Source organism: Antedon mediterranea, chromosome 8, assembly GCF_964355755.1.
Source record: "Antedon mediterranea chromosome 8, ecAntMedi1.1, whole genome shotgun sequence".
Classification (NCBI taxonomy): domain Eukaryota; kingdom Metazoa; phylum Echinodermata; class Crinoidea; order Comatulida; family Antedonidae; genus Antedon; species Antedon mediterranea.
In genome coordinates, this window is record NC_092677.1 from 2,356,879 (window position 1) to 2,380,569 (window position 23,691).

The 23,691-nt window shown below is 35.8% G+C and overlaps 3 protein-coding genes across 3 annotated transcripts; 1 reads left to right on the forward strand and 2 right to left on the reverse strand.

Moving 5' to 3' along the window:
• The first annotated feature begins 1,534 nt into the window (after positions 1–1,534).
• On the forward strand, positions 1,535–8,986 carry LOC140057103 (sushi domain-containing protein 2-like). Its single transcript, XM_072102642.1, has 13 exons — positions 1,535–1,823; positions 2,264–2,551; positions 2,822–2,954; positions 3,206–3,347; positions 3,441–3,587; positions 3,965–4,120; positions 4,353–4,495; positions 4,879–4,993; positions 5,488–5,630; positions 6,018–6,138; positions 7,435–7,629; positions 8,016–8,186; positions 8,763–8,986. The coding sequence occupies exons 1-13, from the start codon at positions 1,726–1,728 to the stop codon at positions 8,981–8,983; spliced, it is 2,073 nt and encodes a 690-aa protein (XP_071958743.1). The 5' UTR covers positions 1,535–1,725; the 3' UTR covers positions 8,984–8,986.
• A 1,599-nt stretch (positions 8,987–10,585) lies between these two features.
• LOC140056807 (Golgi-associated plant pathogenesis-related protein 1-like) lies at positions 10,586–12,610 on the reverse strand. The gene is made up of 4 exons (XM_072102296.1): positions 12,471–12,610; positions 11,112–11,333; positions 10,924–11,001; positions 10,586–10,788 (listed from the first exon to the last, which is right to left on the reverse strand). Exons 1-4 carry the CDS (start codon positions 12,493–12,495, stop codon positions 10,628–10,630), a joined length of 486 nt encoding a protein of 161 aa, XP_071958397.1. The 5' UTR covers positions 12,496–12,610; the 3' UTR covers positions 10,586–10,627.
• A 507-nt stretch (positions 12,611–13,117) lies between these two features.
• Positions 13,118–23,327, reverse strand: LOC140056116 (high affinity cGMP-specific 3',5'-cyclic phosphodiesterase 9A-like). The gene is made up of 14 exons (XM_072101373.1): positions 23,285–23,327; positions 19,874–19,917; positions 18,327–18,381; positions 17,959–18,029; positions 17,630–17,711; positions 17,310–17,373; positions 17,021–17,095; positions 16,687–16,773; positions 16,299–16,486; positions 15,906–16,062; positions 15,467–15,583; positions 15,056–15,160; positions 14,699–14,827; positions 13,118–14,330 (listed from the first exon to the last, which is right to left on the reverse strand). The coding sequence occupies exons 1-14, from the start codon at positions 23,302–23,304 to the stop codon at positions 14,217–14,219; spliced, it is 1,308 nt and encodes a 435-aa protein (XP_071957474.1). The 5' UTR covers positions 23,305–23,327; the 3' UTR covers positions 13,118–14,216.
• Between the last annotated feature and the right edge of the window lie 364 nt (positions 23,328–23,691).

Here is a 23,691-nt window from a genome sequence, read left to right on the forward strand (position 1 = left end):
TCAATAATTTAATCATGTTTAAATGAATTAACTTAACAGACTACTTCATAATAAGGTATCCTAAAATTGCATTTTTGTTTCACAGAAAAACACATTTCAAACAGTTCTAGCAACCGATGGTTATAGGTCGTACATTCTCTTCATTTATGACGACATTACGTGGACAACCTCTACAGATATGGGAGGCAAGGCGGACACCGGGATAGGAGGGACACCAGCACTGGTAGGAGGACAGGATATCAACCTGTTATCTATTATAAATTATATTTCATAAAATTACTCAGAATTTATAATAATAAAATATCAATATATTATTGCTCAATTATTCTTATTGACGTCCTTTAGATTGGATTAAATGCCGGTGATGGTTATAGACAGTTCACGGCGTATGATTATTCCCGCAAAGACATACAGATTACACTTGATGTGGGGACAAACTGTGATGAAACTGGCAGATTCGTTTACGATGTGTCGACTGTGGACGTTAAGGAAGGGAGTTGCAAACAAAATCGTAAGTATGGGGGTGCCGTAATTTGAAGGAATAAAACATCAAACTTGGTTGTAAACACTACTGAACAAGGTCTCTGATTATTGGGTATAATTTGTTTATTAATCTAAGTTGTCTGTATATTTATTATTGCGCCTCGTACTTCCGTTGGTGCTACCCATTGTATTGAATTCCACGTAATATATATCATATCTGTGCTATTTGCAGCCTCTAGTGTGTACCCGCCATACATCAGTATGATGGGTGGTAACAAGTTGTACATTGTGGGTCAGTGTTGGACCCCTACCGACATTAACTGTACCTTTGAACGTGATGACGTCATACTACAAGTTGCCAGAGTTGTGTATGTCAATCCATCAGAAGCCTACTGTGTACCGAACCCCTTCTTTGTGACTGGAGAGGTACTGGTCAAGATACCAGCTTTAACGATTGCTTTTGAGGCAAAGGTTGTTATTGGTAGGTAGCTGCATTCACGTGGTGTATGACGTACGTGTAATTTGATCAATCGTAAGCTACAGTTCGCATTATCAGCTGTGATTGGTCAAATTACTTCCGTTGCGTCATAATAAGAACCAATATCTAGTTTCTCATCAATACGCCATTTTGTATTTTACGCAAACGAGTCGCATACTTTAAATTTTGTTTTTATAATCAGTTGAATACGAACGGTTTGCTGCCATTAATGATTATGACGTCACTCTGGTTGACTCAAACGACAAAAAATGGAGAAACTCAGGAAAGGAACTGACAATTGAGTGGGTTACTGACTACTTTGGTGCTACTGACGCTGTCGTCGCAGCTGATGTAATCGCTTACAGGTATTTCTTATTAAAACATTTTTAAACTAACTAAATACAGTAGTTAATAACATATAGGCAGATATATAAATACATATTTGTTAATGCCAAGCAATTAAAGGGTAGTTTACTAAATACTATATTTTAAAATGAAACATACTCATTTGCGTCCCCATTACGGTGGTATCATTTGTTTTACTAAACGGTGACGCAGGAAACGCGTTGCAAACTGGGTCTTTTTTCAAACTGGTGCTACAGGATTTTGCGCTAGTGTTCAAAGATATTTACTAATCGAATGAGATTTAGACTATTACGATTTTCCGATATCTTTATTGAATCTTAAATCATACAACCATTTTGTTTGTTTACAGAGAGGACGGAGAGAATCCTGAGTGGGAGACGGTATATACAATAACCCCGATGACCAGAAACGATGGATCATTTTCATTCGTCCCGTCAGCAATGGCTAACGTCACGACGGACAACGCGTTTGGCATCATACGAGTCCATGGATCGTCGTAGGTGTTAAATATTTTACAATTTGTTTAAAGATACGATTAGAATGGTTCAGTGTTGTAATTATTTGAATTAATGAAAGGTACTTTACTTAGTTACGACGGTCCCAGTTATCCGTAGGCAGTCCAACAGGCGTTATAAGAGCATGAGCAGTCCAATGCAACTACCCAGCTTTGAAATGCCCCTTGGGAGCGCTAAACTAGGGACTTTTACCATGCGTCACGTCACATTCACACTTCGCTGAACAGAAGACGACGCTGCATAATTTTTCATTATTTCCACCAGGGAGGTATAAAAATATGTTATGCTCTGTCTACACTATCAAACTTAATGTAATGTCATATCACTACCATATTTGGGCACATCACACTAGATGCTACAGCTTTAGTGCAAAATTGAGGGATGATACAGTAATTTAAATATAATCTTGGTTTTTTTCCAGGTCAGATCCTATACTGTACAGCAAGATACACGCACTCGGCTATCTTCTTGAGGATTCATACCAGGATAGGTCATTTAACTGGTCACAGAACGCCTGCGTAAATTGGTACGAAGCTGACCAGACGACTCCAGATTACATTGCCAACCTACCAAGCTGTCCATGTACCTTAGGCCAAGCGTTGGCGGACGGTTCTAGGTTTCAACCGGACACCGGGTGTAGCTTATTCCAAGGAAGCGTCTGTACGTACCACAAAGGGGCTCAACATTGTGTTCGAAGTATATTTCCAACGTAAGTCAGAATATTATATAGTATAACTTGATCGAATCAGGCAAATTGACCAATCACAAGCGAATGAGTGTTTCTTGTGATTGGTTAAATTACTCACGTTGCGCGTACGTCCTTATGTTGCGTCCTAGTCGGAACCAAGTCCTACGTCATTGCGCGTACGTCCTTATGTTGCGTCCTAGTGGGAACCAAGCCTTACGTTACCTATACGTCCTTGCGTTGCGTCCCTATTTGGAACCCACACTTATACATATAAGTATTATTCTGTAACAGGACTGATAATTCGGGAGTACAGTGTTGTTACACAGAGGAAGGTGACCTCGTGTATGCTGGAGATTCATTTAATGGCAGTACAGCAGATCGATCACACCCCTGGGGTGTCACTCCCTATGGTACAAAAGGAAAGGTACGTATGTTAAATTAACATTATCAAGAAATTGCATAAATAACCCTTGTGTGTCCTTCCACGGAGATAGAGAAGAGATCACCGACTTAATGTCTCACCTAAAAAGCGATGGAATTAAACTAGGGATCAACGAGAATGCATGGATCGCGCTCGTTAGTTTAGGCCCGCGCTGTGGTTTGTCAGTTCAGGCAACTATGCTAAATTACACATCATTATTCTAACTTATGCCTACTCTATCTCCCACTACGTAGGTTCCTACTATGTCACATTGGGTCGATGACGTCATTTCATTTTACTATTGCTGTATATGGACCGATAATTCAGACGACTGTTGGAACTATATGGAACGCCGACCAACAGCAGATTGTCGAAATTACGTGCCACCAACACATGGTATTTATTGTAACATAACATTAACCTTTATCGAATTGAAGAAACGTCGGTAAAAAACTTCCTTTATCAAACTTTATCTATTTAATTTTTCAGCAACAATATACGGTGATCCACACGTGTACACATTCGATGGTTTGGGTTACACGGCAAATCTTAAAGGAGAGTTTCTACTGTTACAATCCATCGACAGCGATGCTTTACAGATCCAGGGACGAATGGAACAGATCAGTAACTACAATGGTATATAATATTTATTGTTTTCGAATGATGATGATGATGACTGATATTGATGAATGACGATAAATGTTGATGAATGATGATGAATAATGATAAGGACGACGATGATGATGAATGATAATGATGATGAAGATAATGATGATCAATGATGACGATGACTGATATTGATGATGATGATGATGGATGATGTTGATGATGATGACTGATATTGATGATGATGACGATGATAATGATAATGATGATGATGATGACTGATATCTATGATGATGAATGATGATGATAATGATGTTGATGACGATGATATTGATATTGATGATGATATTGATGATGACGATGGATCATGATGATTTATATTATCGTTGAATTATATTTTTTTAAAGGTAAAATTCAGCTTGCAACAGGCCTTACAGCTATCGCAATGAAAGATCTATCTACAGACACCGTTCAGGTTGAATTAGATCCAATCAGTATGTTAATAATTTCACATGGATCAGATAAAGTAGACGTCAAGAATCAGAAATTGATTAATTTTAAAGGTTGGTTTGTTATACTTCTTTGTAAATGTTGAAGATGCATATTGTCTCCTAAACATGGGAAGTGGGAAAAATATGTGTGAAAATCGGATTTCATTTTCAAAGTAAAATAATTGATTAAAGGAAAAATAAAGAATGAATAAATAGCAGATCATATTGTTTTTTAATAGACAAACTAAACGTATAATTTCATACTGTAGTCGTCCAACTCTAAAGCAAATTATTTAATTTGAAGGTGTTACAGCAGTGTTTGATGCTGACTTCACTGGTGGAAACATAACAAAAGTGTCGTTTATATTTGACTCTGGTATTGCTGTCCAAGTTAACGCAATTCCGCAACTCATGTCTTTGTCAATTACTATACCACCGACACTTACGGTAAGTAAGCGCATTAAAGCTTGGTTTCCGCTATGTAACTACGCAACGTTACGCAACCTATGCAACGTAAGAAAATGCCCTTCCAATAATAGTGTTTTCCCCTGAAATCAAACCTGCGATGTTTGCAGCACTGTTGCGTCGTCGGTTCTCACTGTGATTACGCAATACAGAATTTTGCGCCAATACGTCGTTGCGTTTAAGAACTGTCAGCGCAGCATCATCTTGAATATAACATTTTATTGTAACATTAACATTATCTGGTATTCAATAACTCAATCCGATATATTAACATGTATACATAAATGTACACTAAGGCCTATTTTTTTTTAAAAAGATCAAAGAAAACAGACTGCTTACTTATCTCGATTTTGTCCTGCGTTTAGGGAAAAATTTCAGGATTTTTTGGTGACGCAAACAATGTAACAAGTAACGATCCGTTTGGTGAGGATGAATTACTTACTGACGAACAGAATCTATTCGCTTACGCCAACGCTAACAGTAAGTAACTTATGGTTCACACACAATTACACTTGCTCCAAGTGTATGTTATTGTCCTAAAAGTCGGTTTCCATTAGACGAATATATTGTGTTCACTAATGGGCATGCGTATTAATATTTTCATCTGCTTTTTGTGACGTGCGAAAATGCACAACCAATCATAACTCAGGAATGTTTGTGACGTGCGAAAATGCACAACCAATCATAACTCAGGAATGTTCGATTCGCGCGAATTATATTCGCTAATGAAAAGCAGGCGTTATGTTGTTAGGCCACCGGTCGACGTTCAATTGTTTGTAGCTCAAATATTGTACGTATGAAACGCCATGTATGCCAAAATATCATCTTTTTTACCAATATTAAGTTGAATCGCCGTCTAGAACTTGACGTTCTGAAATGCAGAATGACACCATGATTTTCTGTTTTCTCCATCCATTTTATTCTGAGAATGTTTTTATTATACTACAACTTACAAGTGTGTAATACTTATTTAGTGGAAATTGACTCTGATGATTCATTATTTAAATATGAACTTGGTAAAAGTCACAGCGATTACCACAATGCATCATTCAAACCGCTCTTTGAAGATCCGCCAGGCACCAACATTCCAAGCAACACTCTCAACCTAATGCCAGAGGTAAGTATCATATACACCTTCCACCAATAAGATCTTTGCTTAATAAACAGGCAGTTATTTTATAATTTCAATGCAAAAATGGTAAAAGCACGTTAAAATGAATTGCTAATGAATCGTGCCAGTTCACATTGCAGACGTCATTATGTCCATAGCGCCATCTATTCCAACGTCCATCATTCCTCATGGTGATGTGTACACTTTCTACTACATATGCTACATCACGTGATGTCAAAGCAGTTTCTCTCTCATTATGTTCAAACATCAGGTTAATAAAGGATATATAGTTGTGTACACTGAAACTAGACGGCCGAGAACCCTTTCCGGCTGCATTTATCGCGCGATATTCATTCTTCATAAGATGTTCTTACATTTTTCTTTTCTTTCAAGACATGTGAAGGTATCTCATCATGCGAATATGACGTACTGACGACCGGTTTACTTGACGTTGGAGAAGCAACACGACAAGCTGTCGACCAATATTTTCTTAATAGAAACGGGTCTTTAGCCGGTACGTAAACGATCGATTGGTATAGTATGACCACTCCGCAACGACGTTCCAAGCATGTACGCAACATGTTTTTCATTAGCTACGGTAGCTAAACGCGCATTTAACTATAGTATGCATGGTTCCCACTTTGACGCAACGCAAGGATGTAGATAGACTTGCCCCAAGTCTGTATTTTCTTTTTTATTTATTTGTTTTTATTGCGACCGCGATTTTTGTCTGAAAATACAGACTTGTGAAACGCGTATAGAAATCGATTTGTAGACCGCAAACGTCCGATAAGAATGACGTAGGTGATCATACCGTATTTGGCTATATGGGGCGGGCGGTATGTAAATATAGATTTCGAATCAACCAATGATCATCTTGTTTCAAAATGAAAAAGATCGAGTACGTACAGTGCTGAATGTACGAGACGAGACTGTTGATAAAATCGTGTTGCCAAGTTGTTTTTTTGATTAATTGTTTAGTCATTGGCCTAGGCCTCTTTCGTAGGTCCTACTCAACTCGCACGTATGACCTGCCAAATAAAACGCCAATAAAGTAGGCCTACATACCACCGGCACACAACAAAGCTACACCACACACTACACAGAACAGGACAGGGTCTGGGTGGGAATTAAATCAAATTATCTCCGCGTAATATAATGATCCATTCAATGTTTGATTTGCGGAGAAGCAGCCTATCTTATCAAGACGAGTTTTCATGTTCTTGGGAAAAATCCCATCAAATGTTTACCAAACTACTAGGCATATAAAATCATTTCTAGCCTTCAGAAACTTTCATCAATGTACCAAGTACACGTTGTCTAAACGTAACATAGCGCATGCGCACCATCTTAGTTGTTGAGTCTTTGAACTTCTGAAATATGAATATTAAAACGGTGTACGAGTGAGTAGCCAATCGCATGCAGCTGAAACTAGTCAACCGGATAATCGTATGCACCAAGAATTCTTGGTGTCAAACCACGTGACTTGTGCGTGTTTCCCCAGACGGAGTATCCAAAATCAAGTAGTATACGTATGAAACGCCATATGTGCCAAAATATTTATCTTTTTACTAATATTAAGACAAAACTCCGTCTGGAACCCAGACTAGGATGTAGACACAACGCAAGCAAGTTGACCAATGACAAGCGACAGTTCCCATAATTAATTGCCTGTGATTGGTCAAATTACTTTTCGTTCAATTGGGATTTACCAAGCATTTAGTTTGGTTCGAATGTTTGGAATGTTGGTGCCATACATTATATTATTTTATACTACAACGTTTGTATATTTGTAATTCTGTAATTTCAGTCATAGCGTGTCCATATATTCGAACTCCTTCAAACGGTAAAAAGGGATTCGTGGGCGGACAGAACAACCACTTGGTGGGGGCAACTATAACATTTTATTGCAATGACGGCTACATATTATCGGGAAGTACCACAAGAAATTGCAAGAGCAATGGAGAATGGACGGGTACTACCGATGAACCAATTTGTTACTACGGTAAGGTGTTTTTTTTTCAGTTGTTTTAAATTCAATTATTTTTTCACCACCCACAATACATGTACATGGTGCATTAAGATCTGTGCTAAGCAGATTTTTAAATTAATAATTCACCCTTGAAAAGGTACAATCACAATGTATCCATTTATTTATTTATCAAAAAAGATATTGTGCTGCTTCCATCCACATTTGATAAAACCCTATTTTTCCTCTACACGAATTTGTTCACGCGAATCGAAAGCGTCAGCTTAATAAATCGAATAAATCACCTTTCTTCCACATGCGAAGGGTGTGACACTCCACGTAGCGGATCTCTAGCACATGGATCAACACACATCTTTTCATACCAACCTAATTACAATTTTCCATATTCTCTGAATTTTTAGCACGGGATTGTGGAAGCCTAGAGCCACCAGAGAATGGTTATATAACAGTTGACAGGTCAGATGATGAGATTGTGGCCGAATTCACATGTAATGACGGATATAATCTGGGAGGCAGTTCAGTGAGGACGTGTAGTGGCGATGTCTGGACGGGCGAAACAACGGGATGTTACGGTAAATAATTATAGATCTAATCTTTTACATTTCTTAATGTTACCACGGACTTAGGTCTATGTTACCAATGATCCTTCTACAACTTTAAATAGTCCCACCATGGGCTTAATTTGAAAAAGCTAAGAAAAACCACACCATAATAACGTCTAAAGCTCTGTCAACATTATCAAACTTGATGTGACAAAAAATGTGATGTGCCCATATATGGACATGGTGATGTCATATCACTACCGGTACCATAATTGGGCACATCACACTTTAAAAAAAACTATTTTGATAGTGTAGTCAGATCTTAAAACGCCAATTTAAAACGTCAGCTCTATATACACTATCCAACTTTATGTAACAAAAAATGTGATGTGACCAATAGGGACATGGACGTCAAATCACTACCGTATTTAGGCGTATCACTACTGTATGTGGGCGTATCACTACTGTATGTGGGCGTATCACTACCGTATTTGGGCAATCACATAGTGCTATTATAGCAATACCTTAAAACGCCAATTCAACAAGTAAGTGAATATATCTCGGAGTATAGGCCCTAATAAATCAATCGATATGTTCCTATTACAGACGGTTTAACACCAGATCAGCAACTAGCGCTAATCCTTGGACTCGTTATTCCAATTGTTATCATCGTCGCAGTTGTCATTGCATTCATCATGTATAGAAAGCGAAAACGAGAGAAAGAATATAGAGGGACCAGTGCAGGGGCACCGATGGAGAACATAGGTAAGACAGAGGAGTACACGGACGAACCTAAGACCCACGTTCCTTCCGCTGCCAATATTTGAGCTTACAAATCGCTTCATCATCAACCACTTCAAAAATTTCACAAAACAACTGTAATCAACTTTACAATGTACTGGAATGGACAACTTCATGAATACCTCATGACAAACAAAGTTTACTCTAACTACGCCTACGTCATCCTAACATAAACATTGTCTAAAGGTTTAAAAAAAAATATAAAAAAAATAAACAGATATAGACCTACAGTAATGCACATAAGTTGCCGGTATCTCTCAATGATGACGGCCTGATGTTCTCAATCGAGAACGGCTAAATAAACAACAAGAAGAAGTAGTCTATTACAATGTTTCACCCCCATTCTTGGTACAGTATCATAGGAATATTTTGAATACAGCATCACATGTGCTTCACATGCATTCCTAGTACCATAGACCATAACTTAACCTCATATGATACAGGCACCACATGTGATACACATGATATGCTGTATTACGGCATTTTCCTATGATACTACGCAGATAGAATTGTTTGATTATTTTCCATGTAGAAGGACATTAATGCAATAGCTAGGTAGACACCCACATTACATTCCCTTGTATAATTTAAGCAAAAGTTAAAGATTCCTTTTTTATAGGAAAAAAATTGATATGAAATAATTTGTACAAAACACTGGTATACAGTTAGTCTAACTCTACTTGTTTAATTTCTATTATATTCATTAATACATTTGACTCAATTCATCTTTAAAACATTTTGTAAAAATGAAACATTTTAAAGGCCTAAGCTAACGAACCATTGTGGAAAGACTCGAATGTAAGAAAATAAGATAAAAGTTGCTTTGTGTTTTTATATTTCGTTGGAATCAAATAATTAGAAAGACCATAGCTTAAGTATAGAAGTTAAATTAATGGGGTTTACACAGAATACTATTTTGTTAAAAGTCTAAAGATAGACTATCAGATAGATATATCAGTTCTTCAATATTGTGATTGCTTCTAATTCTATTACTAATAAATGTTTTCTAAACTAAAAAATGGAAGTACGAATAAATGAAAATTTGTAATAATGAATTTAGTAATTTAAACTTTTGTTTATAACTAATACTACTTGTTTATACCGAAGCTTTTTTCAGATTAATAAATGAAAAATTGTCAACTTAGGCCTATTTCTATTTAGTATGTTCTTGCTAGCTTTAATTTTAATACCGATTTAATCATTCTACACGGCTTTATGCAAATGAAAAATTGTCAACCTCCTGACAATGTTTTATAACCACAATTTAATCTGCATAGCTTTTACAAATAATAAAACACTATTTTGCTTTACTATATTTTTGTAACTGTAAATCTGCATAGCTAGCTCAGTAATAATAAATATTCAAAATAAAACACAAAGTACAAAAGTAGGAATGAAAGGAAAACGAACTATTTTCGCAATATCTTTGGAACCACTACTAAACTCGTTCTGTTACCTACTTCTTCTTTGTTGTTTTTTTTGGAATTTACATTAATAAACATTTTGCTCCAATATTGTAATAATAAAATAGCGTACAACTAAAATTCAATTAAAACAGTCGATTTGCGTTTTATAACAGCAATAATGTCATCTTTATTATTATTTCAAAATTTTTTTAGTTTTTCTAAAAAAACATTTGTTAAAACGTGGTATCGATTAATACCGCATATCTAACTTTTTGCCCGGAAAACGTTTTCCTTAAATCGACCTATGACATTTCCCGGCGGGTCATAGTTGAACACGGCGTAAACCTCGTTAGGTTTTTTGGGATTGATTGCCATTCCAACGCCAAGTCGCACACTATCTTTCCAGACCACTTGTGTGAAGTGACCTATAAAAATACATATTTGCACATTGTTAATTGTCACAAATAATAATGGACCAATAACCAAAACGTATACTATTATTGCAGTACAGTAGTGACGCAGCCGCGTACTCGCGAGCGTATGCGTAGTTTCGAACTTACCTGTGCCTTGGGTAAAATCGCCTCTGTTGAAATCGTACTTGCTTATTTCATTGTAGAAACTTGCAACCGCTTGTTCACCTAAAAAGACATTACCAAATGTTAGTCTGCAATCTAGTTTCGAAAGTTGAATAGTATTAGTAGGCCTATACCACAATATATTATTACGTCATACATATATCAAATCTTACCATTCAGATTATCGAGACCTGCTGAGTTAAAAAACCAATAGATGTTTTCTCCATATTTGTTGGACGACCTATGTTTTTGTTTTCCCGCCTTTGCGCATCGTTCAGCCCACTTTTGTGCATAGCTGTTAAGCTTAGAAGAAATTTGAAGCGGGCCAGAACCGTGCCGTGCGCGGTAGTTGTTGTGTGCTTCTAACGCCTGCCGCCGGAACTGGTCTCTTTGACCTAAAAAGAAATGAAGGTGTCATTAGGTAAATGTAAGACATATAATACACTTTATGTAAATGCAAGGTCTATAATACCAATTTACTCGAATTGAATAATCTCATTAACTTTCCTACTAGTAGATTGTAATGCACGAAATGCGTTCCATATCTCTACTCAATCAACATTGCAAATTTACATTCCTACGTACAGTTTGGCCTACTTGAATTAATTAGTGCGCATACATCTTGTTTGTAACCTATAAAACCCAATGTTTTTGGAATACTCCTATTGAAGGGCACCCTTTTAAAGGGATACTCATTTTCACGTAAAACCATGGAGGTAGGTCTAGGCCTATAATGAATAAATGATACTTTGTTTGTCCCAGTGTCTCCTTAATATTGGCTTCTACTGTTTTTTTCACATACAATTTAATTTGTTTTCGAACCCATCGCGTATAAATATGGCTGATTTTGTAACAGTGTGTATTTTGCCGTAGGGATGGAGTTATTTCCAATTAAGGAAGAATATAACCGTGAAACTTTAAACCCAGACAGAAACCAGCGCGCCAAAAGCGTCGCTAAGTTCAATTCTAATTGCCTGTACGTATAACAACTTTCTTGATTAGTTGTAAGTTTGTTTTGCTTGTCCCTAAATGTGAATAATAAGTTAGGTATGCTACATCTGTACGATATCAAAGTAGACCTATACAATAAATAATTTTATTTAATTTACAAATTAAACCAATTTTACATCTTAATTTTTGAAGGTCATTTGGTGTAACGTTAGAGTAAAATGATACGAAACTGATTTTTATACAGACCCTCTGTACGGACTGGCGCTTCTAAAACGGCGCCCCGTAAGGATCCCCCAGAAAGAATAAAGTAGAGTTAAAAATAATAATAATAAAATAAAATTATAAAGAAGGAAACATGTTGAAATTATTATGTATTTAGTATAGGCCTTCTGTAGGCCATGAAGCAGATGTTGGGGTGCGTTGACAGATGCACGGGCAGATGCAATTTAAAATCCAATATGAGCCTCGACATAAACGTGGTAACTTCTAACTAACATGCCTGGTGTACGTAAACAGTTATAAGTAATATCTAGGCTTAACATATCAACAATTAGAAAGTAGTAAACAAGAATATACTATACCTCTTCCTGAGTAACACTGTCCCATTTCATCAAGTTTTTAAGCACTGCTAAGATGTAGACAGTTGATCACTTCTTGGCATAGGTTCTTGTAACAACGCGACGATCATCACATTGGTATGTCACCTTGCTCGCGGAAGTGGGTAGACTATGGAACGCCAATTAGTATGATTGTTCACATCAAAATTATGGTGTGCGGTAGGAGCGCGTATATGATGTATGTATGTATGTGCGTATACGTCAGTTAAACCAGGGAGTTGTACTCTCTGGTTCAACCACAAATATGGAGAGACAAACGTTATCGTTACACTTGAAAACATGGATGATGGCTGAATGACGTAAGCATATTACGCATGTAGTCGGAGCCCTATACAAGTTTTAATTGGATATCAAGTATACTGTATGATACACGAAAAACTTTTAGTACGATGTTAACAATGTTATTATTTCCTCCAAACGTACGTGAATAACCTTTGTCTTAAAGACCCTAACAGTTGACAGGAACTCTGTCAGACGCAATTGCTCAACCGTATACACCAAGTCGTAGGGCCTACATGCAGACAGTACCTACCCGGAACCTACCCACGCAATAAACGGTGAACGAAACCACACAAATCGGTAACAATATAGTACAATAATTCTCCATCAGTTTTAATATCAACATTTTTTTGTACAAACATTTTTTATTAAATTATTATTCTTTCACTTGAGTGTAAACTTAAACAGGTAGATTATAGTTCTTATATTGTTTCTGTTTTAAAGCTTTCTGTTGTTTAATTATCAACACGATTCCAACATCGAAAAGATCATTTATTCTTTCAAACGCTAAATTAAGTTACTTTAAATGGGCGAATACACAAAATACAGTAATTATTATGACATTGAAATAATACAATTTACAAGAGGATTAAAGATCTCAACTATTGCGCAACCAGATGCAGACCGATTATCCGATATCAATAGAATAAAAAAGGATATTAATTCTACGGAACTTTCTACATCGTACTGCGCATGCGTATTCATGTTTTCATCTTCCAAATGCCTCTCTCTGCGCATGCGTATAAGCTGACGCTTTCGATTCGCGCAAAAAAATTCGCAATATGGAAAATAGGGTTTATGCGTGATTCATTTTATAGAATGATGTAATATAACGTAACGTTATAAATACGTAGCAAGCGGGGGCTGGGTTGGCATTTTGCTCATTGCTGGTAGGCCTACCGGTGGATTGGTGAATGTTTATACATTTGTAACCAGGACATCGTGTAAATAAAGAACGAATGAATATAATAAGACTTGGTCGTTACTTTGTAGACCTACTTTCGTAGGCCTACCTTAGAATTATGAACAGGATAATAGTAAAATAATACTTTACATTCGAAGACGAAAATAAAAACGAAAATTAATCATAAACGATATTAAATGACGATACTGACCACGAAAATATTTAACAGTATAAAACCAAAAAATGAACCTTCAACAGCAGACTTCAGTGTCCGGATATTGAATACCAATCATCACCCCTAACTGGGCATTCTTATCGATGAAGATAAAAAGACTTTTAGTACCGCAATGTTTCCGTCCCGAGAAAATTGAATTTCAAATCATGTTTACTGTATTTACAATCCCAACTTTACTTGGTTCAGTCGATCAGGCAAGACCATGTCAGAGTTCACTTGTTGACCAGGGTCAACCAGTCAGAGGATCAGTAGCTGTGTCATTATAAAAAACAAAAAAAAATGGGCGGGTAAATTAAGCCTTCTGCTCCATTGATTTCTTCCGATCGTCTGCCTGCTTGATGTCTTCATACCGATAGAGGGCATCGTTCAGTGTCTCTACCATGGTTTCTTCAATTTGTGGAAATAACTGAAAGGTACACAGACATTTATAAGTTAAACAAATCAAAACATATAGATGGCGCTATACCATATACGAGATCTAATGGTAACAAGTCCAAGTCACAGAGACTCACTCATGATTAAGCTGCGTCGTTGACCAGCGAAAGCTAGAGTAAAAAACGTAAGTTTACGAATTTTATTCGACTTTGGATCATCCAAAAGAAAATTTACTATTTCAATCAAAACAATCAAGCAATCTTATAGAGAAAACCTTAAAGAGTACGCGCGTTTGACAATGATGATGATGATGATGAGGATGATGACAATGATGATGGGGATGATGATTATGATAGTGATGATGATCTAGATATATATGCCTACAGTTTTCTGTTATACCTTTGCAACCGATTGGAACATCGGAATCAGTATGTACTTAATGAATCCAATCTGAGTCGACGATTTCGTTACTTTGTCTCTGTCCATGAACGGTAACACGGGAAGGCCTTCCATTTTCTCCCGGTCGCTCTAAAAATACAAAGAAAATTATTTAGGTACACACTATAAATTCATTTCAGACTTTATTACCATGGCATTAAAAAATACATACTCCCCAGTCTGACAAAGGTTTACATTTAGACAGACTTAACTCTAAAAATCAAAGCTTATTCTTCCATTGTTTCTGTAGATTCGATACTAACATACGTAACATACGTAATTAGCAATGTCTCAAGCGCCGCCCCGTATGTCTCTTACCTGAATGAAATACTCGGTGAGTAGGCAGTCGACCCATGGCTCTGATACCTCCATCGGTCGCACTTCGTTCGAGATATCACAACATTTGATCAATACCATCTTTAACTGTTGGTTACACAAAATAATGCTTTTAATGTGGAAATTATGATAATTATGATGATTACTATCAACCATCAATGATCAAATATTGGTAAATAGGCCTAAACAAGTAGTAAAGTTAAAAAGAATCGAAAGTGTAAGTTCGTCTCAAAGAGAGGGGATCAGAAGAAAAAGTGCTGTACACTTGGAACGGATACAAATTATTTGTTAGAGGAAGGCGACGAGATGGAACATATCAAGGGAAAGGTTGGGTGATATAAAATGAAAGGAGAACCAATAAAGACACACTAAAGGGAGAAGATGGCTGCTAACCGATTTCAGATGATCCTCGTTGTTAAAGTCAAAGCCTTGCTCAATCTGCCTCTTAAACTCGTTCATCACGTCACCATGGTTACCCATATCAGTCGCTAGGATCAGTGTTATCATTTCCTGCATTTTAATAGAATATTAAAAAAGAAAATTAATTTTAAAAATAAATTAATTAAATTGAAGGTCATAGTATCAAATGACATTATTAATAATTTATTAACACAACTATATTTTTCAGGTTCGTTCATTTGGTAAACATTGTAAAGCTCTGTCTGCACTATCAAACTTTATGTGACAAAAAACTACCATATTTGGGAATATCACTTCCTTATTTGGGCAAATCACACTTTTTTTGTCAAACTAGTTTGATAGTGTAGACAGAGCATTTGTGTGTATTTTGACGATAGATGGTGAAAACGTTTTAGAGAAACGGCCGCCATACCTGTCGGATACGTCTGAATCGTTCGGGTTCCACGTTTGCCAGTATATTGTACTCTGGGTTGCCCAGTATCCTAAAGGCCACCGAACAATGGTGATTTTCTAGCGGTGAAATATCGTTGTATCGGACAGCTAGCTCCGTGCGAGCATTGATTTGGTAACTGAAATTAAAAGAACCATGTAAAATCAATATTTTAGTCAATTTGATTTTTTAAAATGATTAGCAATATTAAACAGACAATAATACATTGTTTTTATTTATCAATTTATGGGAGTATACAACATACTAAATAACAACTGTTATCATTGCATTTACAAAAATGTATTGATATAAAAGGCAAAACTATTACCTGAAGAAATGATTTGCTACACAAAATTACGAATTGGTAAAACTTACGAATTACTGTAACCGGGATGGTCAAGATCGTGGCAGACTGCCGATATCATGAGTATTCCCACATCCTCAAGACTCAGAATGTTCTTAAGTTCACACAGATGTACCATACCATACATCATTTGCGTCACACAGAAACAATGTCGGAAATTATGGAACGGATTGTTTCGGTAATTTTCCTGGATACACAACTGTAACGGGATTAAAGGATGCAGTCAGTTGTACATTGCTTTAACGATTGATTGCATGTAACGCGTTTTACGTCATGCGTTCAGATAGTGCGTGTGGCAGTTTACGCGTTGAATCTACGACAAGGCGCGCTTACATTGACATTGTACTGCCTACCATCATACAAAGTTTGAAAACTGTTTTACATAAGTTAAGGACTTACCAGCCATCTTTTCAGTGTTATAGGATTCATGTTAAATTCAGCTATCAGACCAAGTTCGTAGAACATATGCTCCATCAAACATAACATCTACGTAAAAACAATCATGTTTAATTTACACAACTTTGTAAGCATTGGAAAGGGTACATAATTCATATTTGTATTTATATTAATCTAGTTATTTCCATTCTCAAATTCTTTATAAAAAGAAGAAAACAATATATGTTAAAATGTAAATAAATAGCATTATATCATAACAGAAATATAATAGAAAAAATAAACGGAAAGGTGGAAACTTATCATTTTGAAAGTTTTACAATTAAGTACGTGCACTTACTTCGTTTGGTTCCCAATGCCAGATGTCGAATGTAGGATTTCGTAAGTAACAAATTGTTTCTTCTGATAACGTATACTAAGAAGTAACAATTCACTTTGTATCAGAACTCATATTTACAACAGAACTCACTTTGTATCAGAACTCACCAAAACCCATACAGAAATTACCAGTTATTCTAAGTTATGCTGTGAATATACCTCGCACCTTAAGTTATATTATGTGCGCTATAATGTGTTTTTACATCATGCCTATATTATTTATTATATTATGTTATCATTATCCATGTTACCTTGTGATATTTTGGGACATCTCTTCTAGCAGCGATCATGACACTCCTCATATCAAAGGTTTCACTGTCAACACAATAGTACATAATGATATCATCACACAACATTGTTGTATGGTTTCTAGATAATTAAAAGCTTGCTTTGGCTACTTCAAATAATCAGTCCATACGTAACATGATAATTACCTAGGCTAGCATACACACAATGCGTACACCTAGAACATGTTAATGTCTATTAACGTTATCGTCGAACAACATGACGCGGCAATAAAAGACTAAATTTAACACAATCATATAATTAAGTTCAGCCTAGAAATACTTACTCTTTAGTGTTTTTCATTCCTTCTTTTATTCTCGATATTTCCAGCTTGCATTTTTCAATTTCTGTTGCCTTCATACCTTCAACTACAACACAACCAAAGGTGGTTTTAAAAATAGTTTAAGGTCTGTTTACACTAGTACGATAACGACGATAGATAAATATAAAGTTTTCCTAGAACTTAATTGTCTTCGTCGATAAAAATGATATCCATCGTCGTTAGCTAGTTATCACACTAGTGTAAACAGGCCTTAGACTTTTGAAGAATTGTCGTAATACAATACAAATATTAATAATAATTTTTCATTATTCCTCAATGATAATAATACTTACATTCCATTCTTTTTTCTATAGCATTCAATCTGTCATGTACTTCTTTCTTTAGATCGTAAACTCCAAATGCCCTATACAAATGTGAATAACGTATGATGTACTTTGGTTTCAAAATTTAAAAAACATGACTAATACTAGGCTTATATCTTTTATTATTCAAATTAAACGTGCTTTAAAATTCATAACCAACGTTATATCAACAACACATATACGCGCTATATCTACCAAAGCAGCAACAACACACGCTCGCGCTATACCTACTATTATTGCAGCAAGAAAACACGCGCTCTTTCTAACGTTGAAGTAGAAAATGCACGCGTTATATCTACCGTTTGTAGCAACAAATACCAGTTTAGCAATAAACTTACTTTGTGAATTGTTCAGCTACTTGCGACAACACAGACTGAAACAGCACGTCATCTCCTAAAAGGTTAATTTCAATTTAAAAATAAATAGACTTGATACCCAATAACTAACTAACTAACTTGCAGTCAACAGTTTATACACATATATGAACCAAAATTGTGGAAAGAATTCACTTGTAATGGTGGTAATAAACCGGTTATTTTAAAGAAACAAAATAAATGTATAAAAAAACAGGTCAAAAAAATACTTTTTATCACTATATGCTGATTAACAACACCTTTGTTTATTTAAGTTCTATATACTTGTTCTTATGTAAAAGGGTCCTACAAAAAAAACGAAGCTACAGCTTTTTTATGCAGGATCCCTGTTTTCAGTTGTACTGTAATTATGACTAAATAAATGTGGAAATACCATGAGGATTTAATTTATACATTACTTTAATTTTAAAAGTAATAGAGTAAGATAAAATTAACGTTTCTTGGGCTTGTTAGGCGTATTCTTCATTTTTTAATTCAACACATTCAGAACATTTTAATTATCTAAAGAGGCGTTTTTGCTTTGACTAAATTAAGCAAAAATTACAATCTGGATCGTAGCCAATTTTTCCCTAAAATAGATTTCGGGAAAATTAAAAAGACAAAAATAGAGAGGGTCTGCCTTCGATTTTAACTAATTTAAAAACAGCTATTATGCAATCTGTATATTTAACGTCTAATAAAGGTAAAGACACAAAGCAAAAACCATGTCAATATCTAATAATCAACACATTTCACTTTGACTAAATTAAAACTATAAGCAGTTTTGCAATTTCATCTTAGCGGATTTCTTCTTCCAATTAAAATGATTAGAAGGAAAAATACACATGATTATCAACACTTATATACGCGCGCTTTTCTTCATTTTGGAAAAAGGTGAATTTTACAGTCAACAGTAATCAACTCATCGATAGAATTAATTGAAAATGTAAGGCCTACAGAATTGTAACAAATTGGCAACAACCTTTAGTTTTAAAGCGCTTTGAAAATTACCATCAAGGTAGATATACTAATTATAAGATACAATCAGGCATAAATCAAGCATTCATCAATAAATACTTTAATGTCTTCCATTTCTAACTGTGGCGGAACGACGTACGCGCAAGTGATTTGTCCAATCAATGGTTCGGACGATCCATCGTGTCGTCATTGGTCAGATTACTTACGGCGCGTTTAAAATATCTCCTTGCATTACGTCCAATTTTTAACTGAACGGACATTTACATCTTTGTAATCAACGTATAGATCTTAAAGCATTTAGATTTAAGTGTTCTGTTATTGTAGACCGTTTTAAGAGACACTAATTAGCAATACTATTTTTAGCTCTAGGCAGATATGCATACATTATAATTCTAGCTGAAGATAATTATATCATATAAATTTTCATTCAAAAATAACATTCTAAATAACGTGAGTGAGGAAGACTTTGAACTCACAAATAATGCATCTGCGCTTTACACAAATGTGTTTAAATTTCTTTGACTAGCTTTGTAAATAAAGAAGAGAAATCTTACCATGCGTAGAATCCAACGAAGACTCCACTATCTTATATGGCGTACTAAAATAAAAATGATGTTATAAAATATTGACTCGATATTGATGGAAAATTGCTTTCTTTACATCGCTTTATGCATTTTTATTTGTTTGAGGGAATCAAACTTCCACTAAGTCTAAGGTGGTTTCCACCAAACGCAAGGACGTACGCGCAAACCAAGTGATTTGACCAATCACAAGCAACAATTATAATGATCCGTCATACATGATTTTTAATATCACAACACATAAAACTGTAAGAAAAAGTCGCAACCTAAAACAAATTGATATTGAGAAATTCACAAATGACATTAAAGCCTGTGTGTCTAATATAACCGATGTAAGTGTAATTCTTGAAGACAGTGTAGAAAGCTATTCTGATCTCAGAGCTGTACTTGATTTTCATGCGCCAGTTCAGAAAAAAAAAACTAGGCAAAAGGAAGCTAAACCGTGGTATACCGATGAAATTCGATCTGAAAGGAAAGTACCTCGTCAACTTGAACGTAAATGGATGAAATCAAAGCTTCTTAAGGATAGACAGGAATACTGTGATCAAAGATGCGTTGTAAATGGACTGATTGAAAATGCCAAGACGCGGTATTACTGTAGTCTGGTTAGTGACTGCACAGGTGATCAAAAGAAACTTTTCAATTTAGTAAATAAACTTTTACATCACTCCAAGTCATCGGTCCTTCCTTCGTCTGTCTCCGATGAAGCTCTTGCTGAAAGATTTTCTGTGTTTTTTGTAAATAAAATTAAATCAATTCGTGATTCACTAGAAAATGAAAATACTGCAGAAGTTATAACTGTTTCTGATAAATGTAATATATCTTATGGTTTAACTAGGTCTATACAGTTTTCTCAGTTCGAACCTGCAAGTGAGGAGGAAATTTTAAAAATTGTCAAAAACTCTCCCTCTAAATCGTGTGCACTTGACCCGGTACCAACTTCACTGATTAAAAAATGTACTTCTGCATTTATTCCATTAATCACACATTATTGTTAATAAGTCTCTTGAAAGTGGTTCTTTCCCAGAGTCTCTAAAAGTCACTCATGTTCGACCCACATTGAAAAAAATAGGTCTAGATCCCGAGATTCTGAAAAACTACAGACCTATCTGGAATCTTAGTTTTTTAGGAAAAATAATTGAGAAGGTTGTTTCTAAACGGATTTTTTCGCATGTACAAAAACATGGCCTACTTGATCCGTATCAATCTGCCTACAAAGCGCATCACAGTACTGAAACGGCATTACTTCGTGTAAATAACGACATCCTACGTGGGATGGATGATAGAAAGCTAACTGCTCTAGTATTATTAGAAGTGCAGCATTTGATACGGTTGACCATTCTGTGTTGCTAAATAGACTCAGTACTTATATTGGTATTGAAGGAAATGCACTTGATTGGTGTCGATCATATTTAGAAAAACGACCTCAACACGTATGTATTGGTGATGCTATTTCAAAAGCTTCTCTTCTAAACTTTTCGGTACCTCAAGGATCTGTTCTTGGGCCGCAATGGTTTACTATTTATTTACACCCGATACAGGATATCATAAGTAAATATGATCTGTGCTATCATGTTTATGCTGTTTCTTTTAAACCTACTCTATGAATTGCGTGTCTGGATGAAAAACAACTTTCTTAAATTAAATGATGAAAAAACAGAATTTGTTCTCTTTGGATCAAAACAGCAGGTGGAAAAACTGCCACCAAGCTTTATTCACATTGGTGAAACCCAAATTGACCCGGATAGGCAGGTTAGAAATCTTGGGGTTGAAATGGATGTGGGTATGACTATGATTTCTCATATCTCAAAAACTATTTCTGCGTCGTCTTTTCACTTGCAAAACAAGGATTCGAAAGTTTATAAATGAGACAGCAGCTAAACAACTTGTTTATGCTTTTGTCACTTCACGACTGGATATGGGAAACTCTTTGCTACACGGGCTACCACAAAAACAACTCCACAGGCTCCAACTGATTCAAAATACAGCGGCACGAGTTGTTAAAAAATTACCAAGATATGGACACATATCAAATATTGCATTGGCTCCCTGTTAGGTACCGCATTGTTTTTAAAATATTACTCTTTGTTTTTAAGTCTATAAATGGCATGGCTCCTGAATATGCTTAGGCTGTATGTTCCCGGACGTAATCTGCGTTCTAGTGACTCGCTGCTTCTACATCAGCCTAAGTCTCACCACTCATGGGGAGACAGAGCATTTTCCGTTACTGCTCCTCGTCTGTGGAATGCTCTACCGAGCTCTATAAGATTTTGCAAAACTGTTGATACTTTTAAAAAATTATTAAAAACACATTTATTCATTAAGGCATATGGAAATCATAAGGTTTCTTAAAGTTTTTTAGAATTGTTTTGTATACCTTTTCCTGGCCAGCATTATATTTGGGGTGCCTCTGTCTTGGTTGTTGTCTCTGAGCACCCGGTCGTCTGTGGCAAGGCAAATGTGTATCCTGCTCCTTTGTTTGGTCACCTAGGTAGGGGTCTGGGACCGCGACAGAACGACAACGGATGGGGACCCTCAAAAGAAATTGCATTTTATTTGTGAGGAATTTGTATGATTTATTTCTTTTATTTTTAAATGCGCCTTGAGCACTCTGGAGTGGTATGTGCGCTATAAAAATCTTATTATTATTATTATATTAATACTAGTTGCTCTGACATAATCCTGGCGTTGCGTCTAGAGCTTATACTTCCCAAACACTAAACATTAGATCACTATGTTATGGAATGATTATTGATAGTAAGTGGGTTTTTTTAAATTTGTTTTAAAAATGTAATATTATGTATCATTGAAATAACTAGGCCTACGTAAGAAACAGATACACAGACAGACACCCGCAAACAAATTAGATATTATCAGGGAATATTATTAAGCTCATCTTCCGCCGCAACAACAATAACAGATTAATAATTAACCATGTACAAACACTGCAGTGTATGAATACAGTGTCATTGTAACACGTGCGTTTTGCGTGAAAGGCCTATGTAAATGAAAGATAGAAAAACCAAAGAGATATTGTCATTCTAGAGGGAGACCGGAAAACATGAAAAGCTCTGTGTGTGTCGACGACGGATCTATGTTCGCGATCATCGCTCTTTAAGCTTGGTTCTCACTCTTCGGACGCAACGCAAGCGCAAAGTAAGTTATTTTACAAATCACAAGCGATGGATTATTTGAACTGTCGCTTGTCTTTGGTCAACTCACTTGCGTTGCGCTTACGTCCTAGTGGGAATCGAGTATTAAAAGACACGATAATCAATCAACTTATCGCGACATTTTAATCATCGCGTAGGCCGAGAAAGACACGCGCACACAAAATATGAATTTATAGAAAAAGTATTATGAAAATTCAGTAATTTGTCTTACGTATGTGTGTTGCACGGCATCGTAGGAGCAACCGAAATAAGAGCGTTGTTGCAGTCGACTAGGTTGATTGGAGTCCACCTAGAATAGAAACAGTACAGTATTATAGATTTAACAGGAAAAAATGTAGACTTTAGCAGAATAAGAAATCATCCTGCCAAAAACAGAAAAGTATGGAAACAAATAGTGGAAAGCGTAATGACGTAATGAAATACCGTAATAAGGCATTAGCCTCATCATCATTGTAACTAATGATTATGACGTCATCATCTTACCTGTTTACAGAGATAACAGCTGTCAGTAAATCATATATATCACGTGATGAGCAATGGAGGCTGAACCGAATCTATACAACATAAAAAAAACAAATTAAAAAGAATAGGATCGACCATGGGTAGAACATTTCGTTT

Coding starts and splice junctions, on each gene's coding strand:
- LOC140057103 (XM_072102642.1), top strand. CDS start 1,726: ATGACCAGAAACGATGGATCATTTTCATTCGTCCCGTCAGCAATGGCT. Junction 4,121..4,352: donor GAAATTGATTAATTTTAAAG/GTTGGTTTGTTA, acceptor TTTAATTTGAAG/GTGTTACAGCAGTGTTTGAT. Junction 8,187..8,762: donor CGAAACAACGGGATGTTACG/GTAAATAATTAT, acceptor TTCCTATTACAG/ACGGTTTAACACCAGATCAG.
- LOC140056807 (XM_072102296.1), bottom strand. CDS start 12,495: ATGGGACAGTGTTACTCAGGAAGAG. Junction 11,334..12,470: donor ACAGTGTTACTCAGGAAGAG/GTATAGTATATT, acceptor ATTTCTTTTTAG/GTCAAAGAGACCAGTTCCGG. Junction 10,789..10,923: donor CGATTTTACCCAAGGCACAG/GTAAGTTCGAAA, acceptor GTATTTTTATAG/GTCACTTCACACAAGTGGTC.
- LOC140056116 (XM_072101373.1), bottom strand. CDS start 23,304: ATGCCGTGCAACACACATAC. Junction 18,030..18,326: donor GTAGCTGAACAATTCACAAA/GTAAGTTTATTG, acceptor ACATTTGTATAG/GGCATTTGGAGTTTACGATC. Junction 14,828..15,055: donor TCACCGAGTATTTCATTCAG/GTAAGAGACATA, acceptor TTGTATTTTTAG/AGCGACCGGGAGAAAATGGA.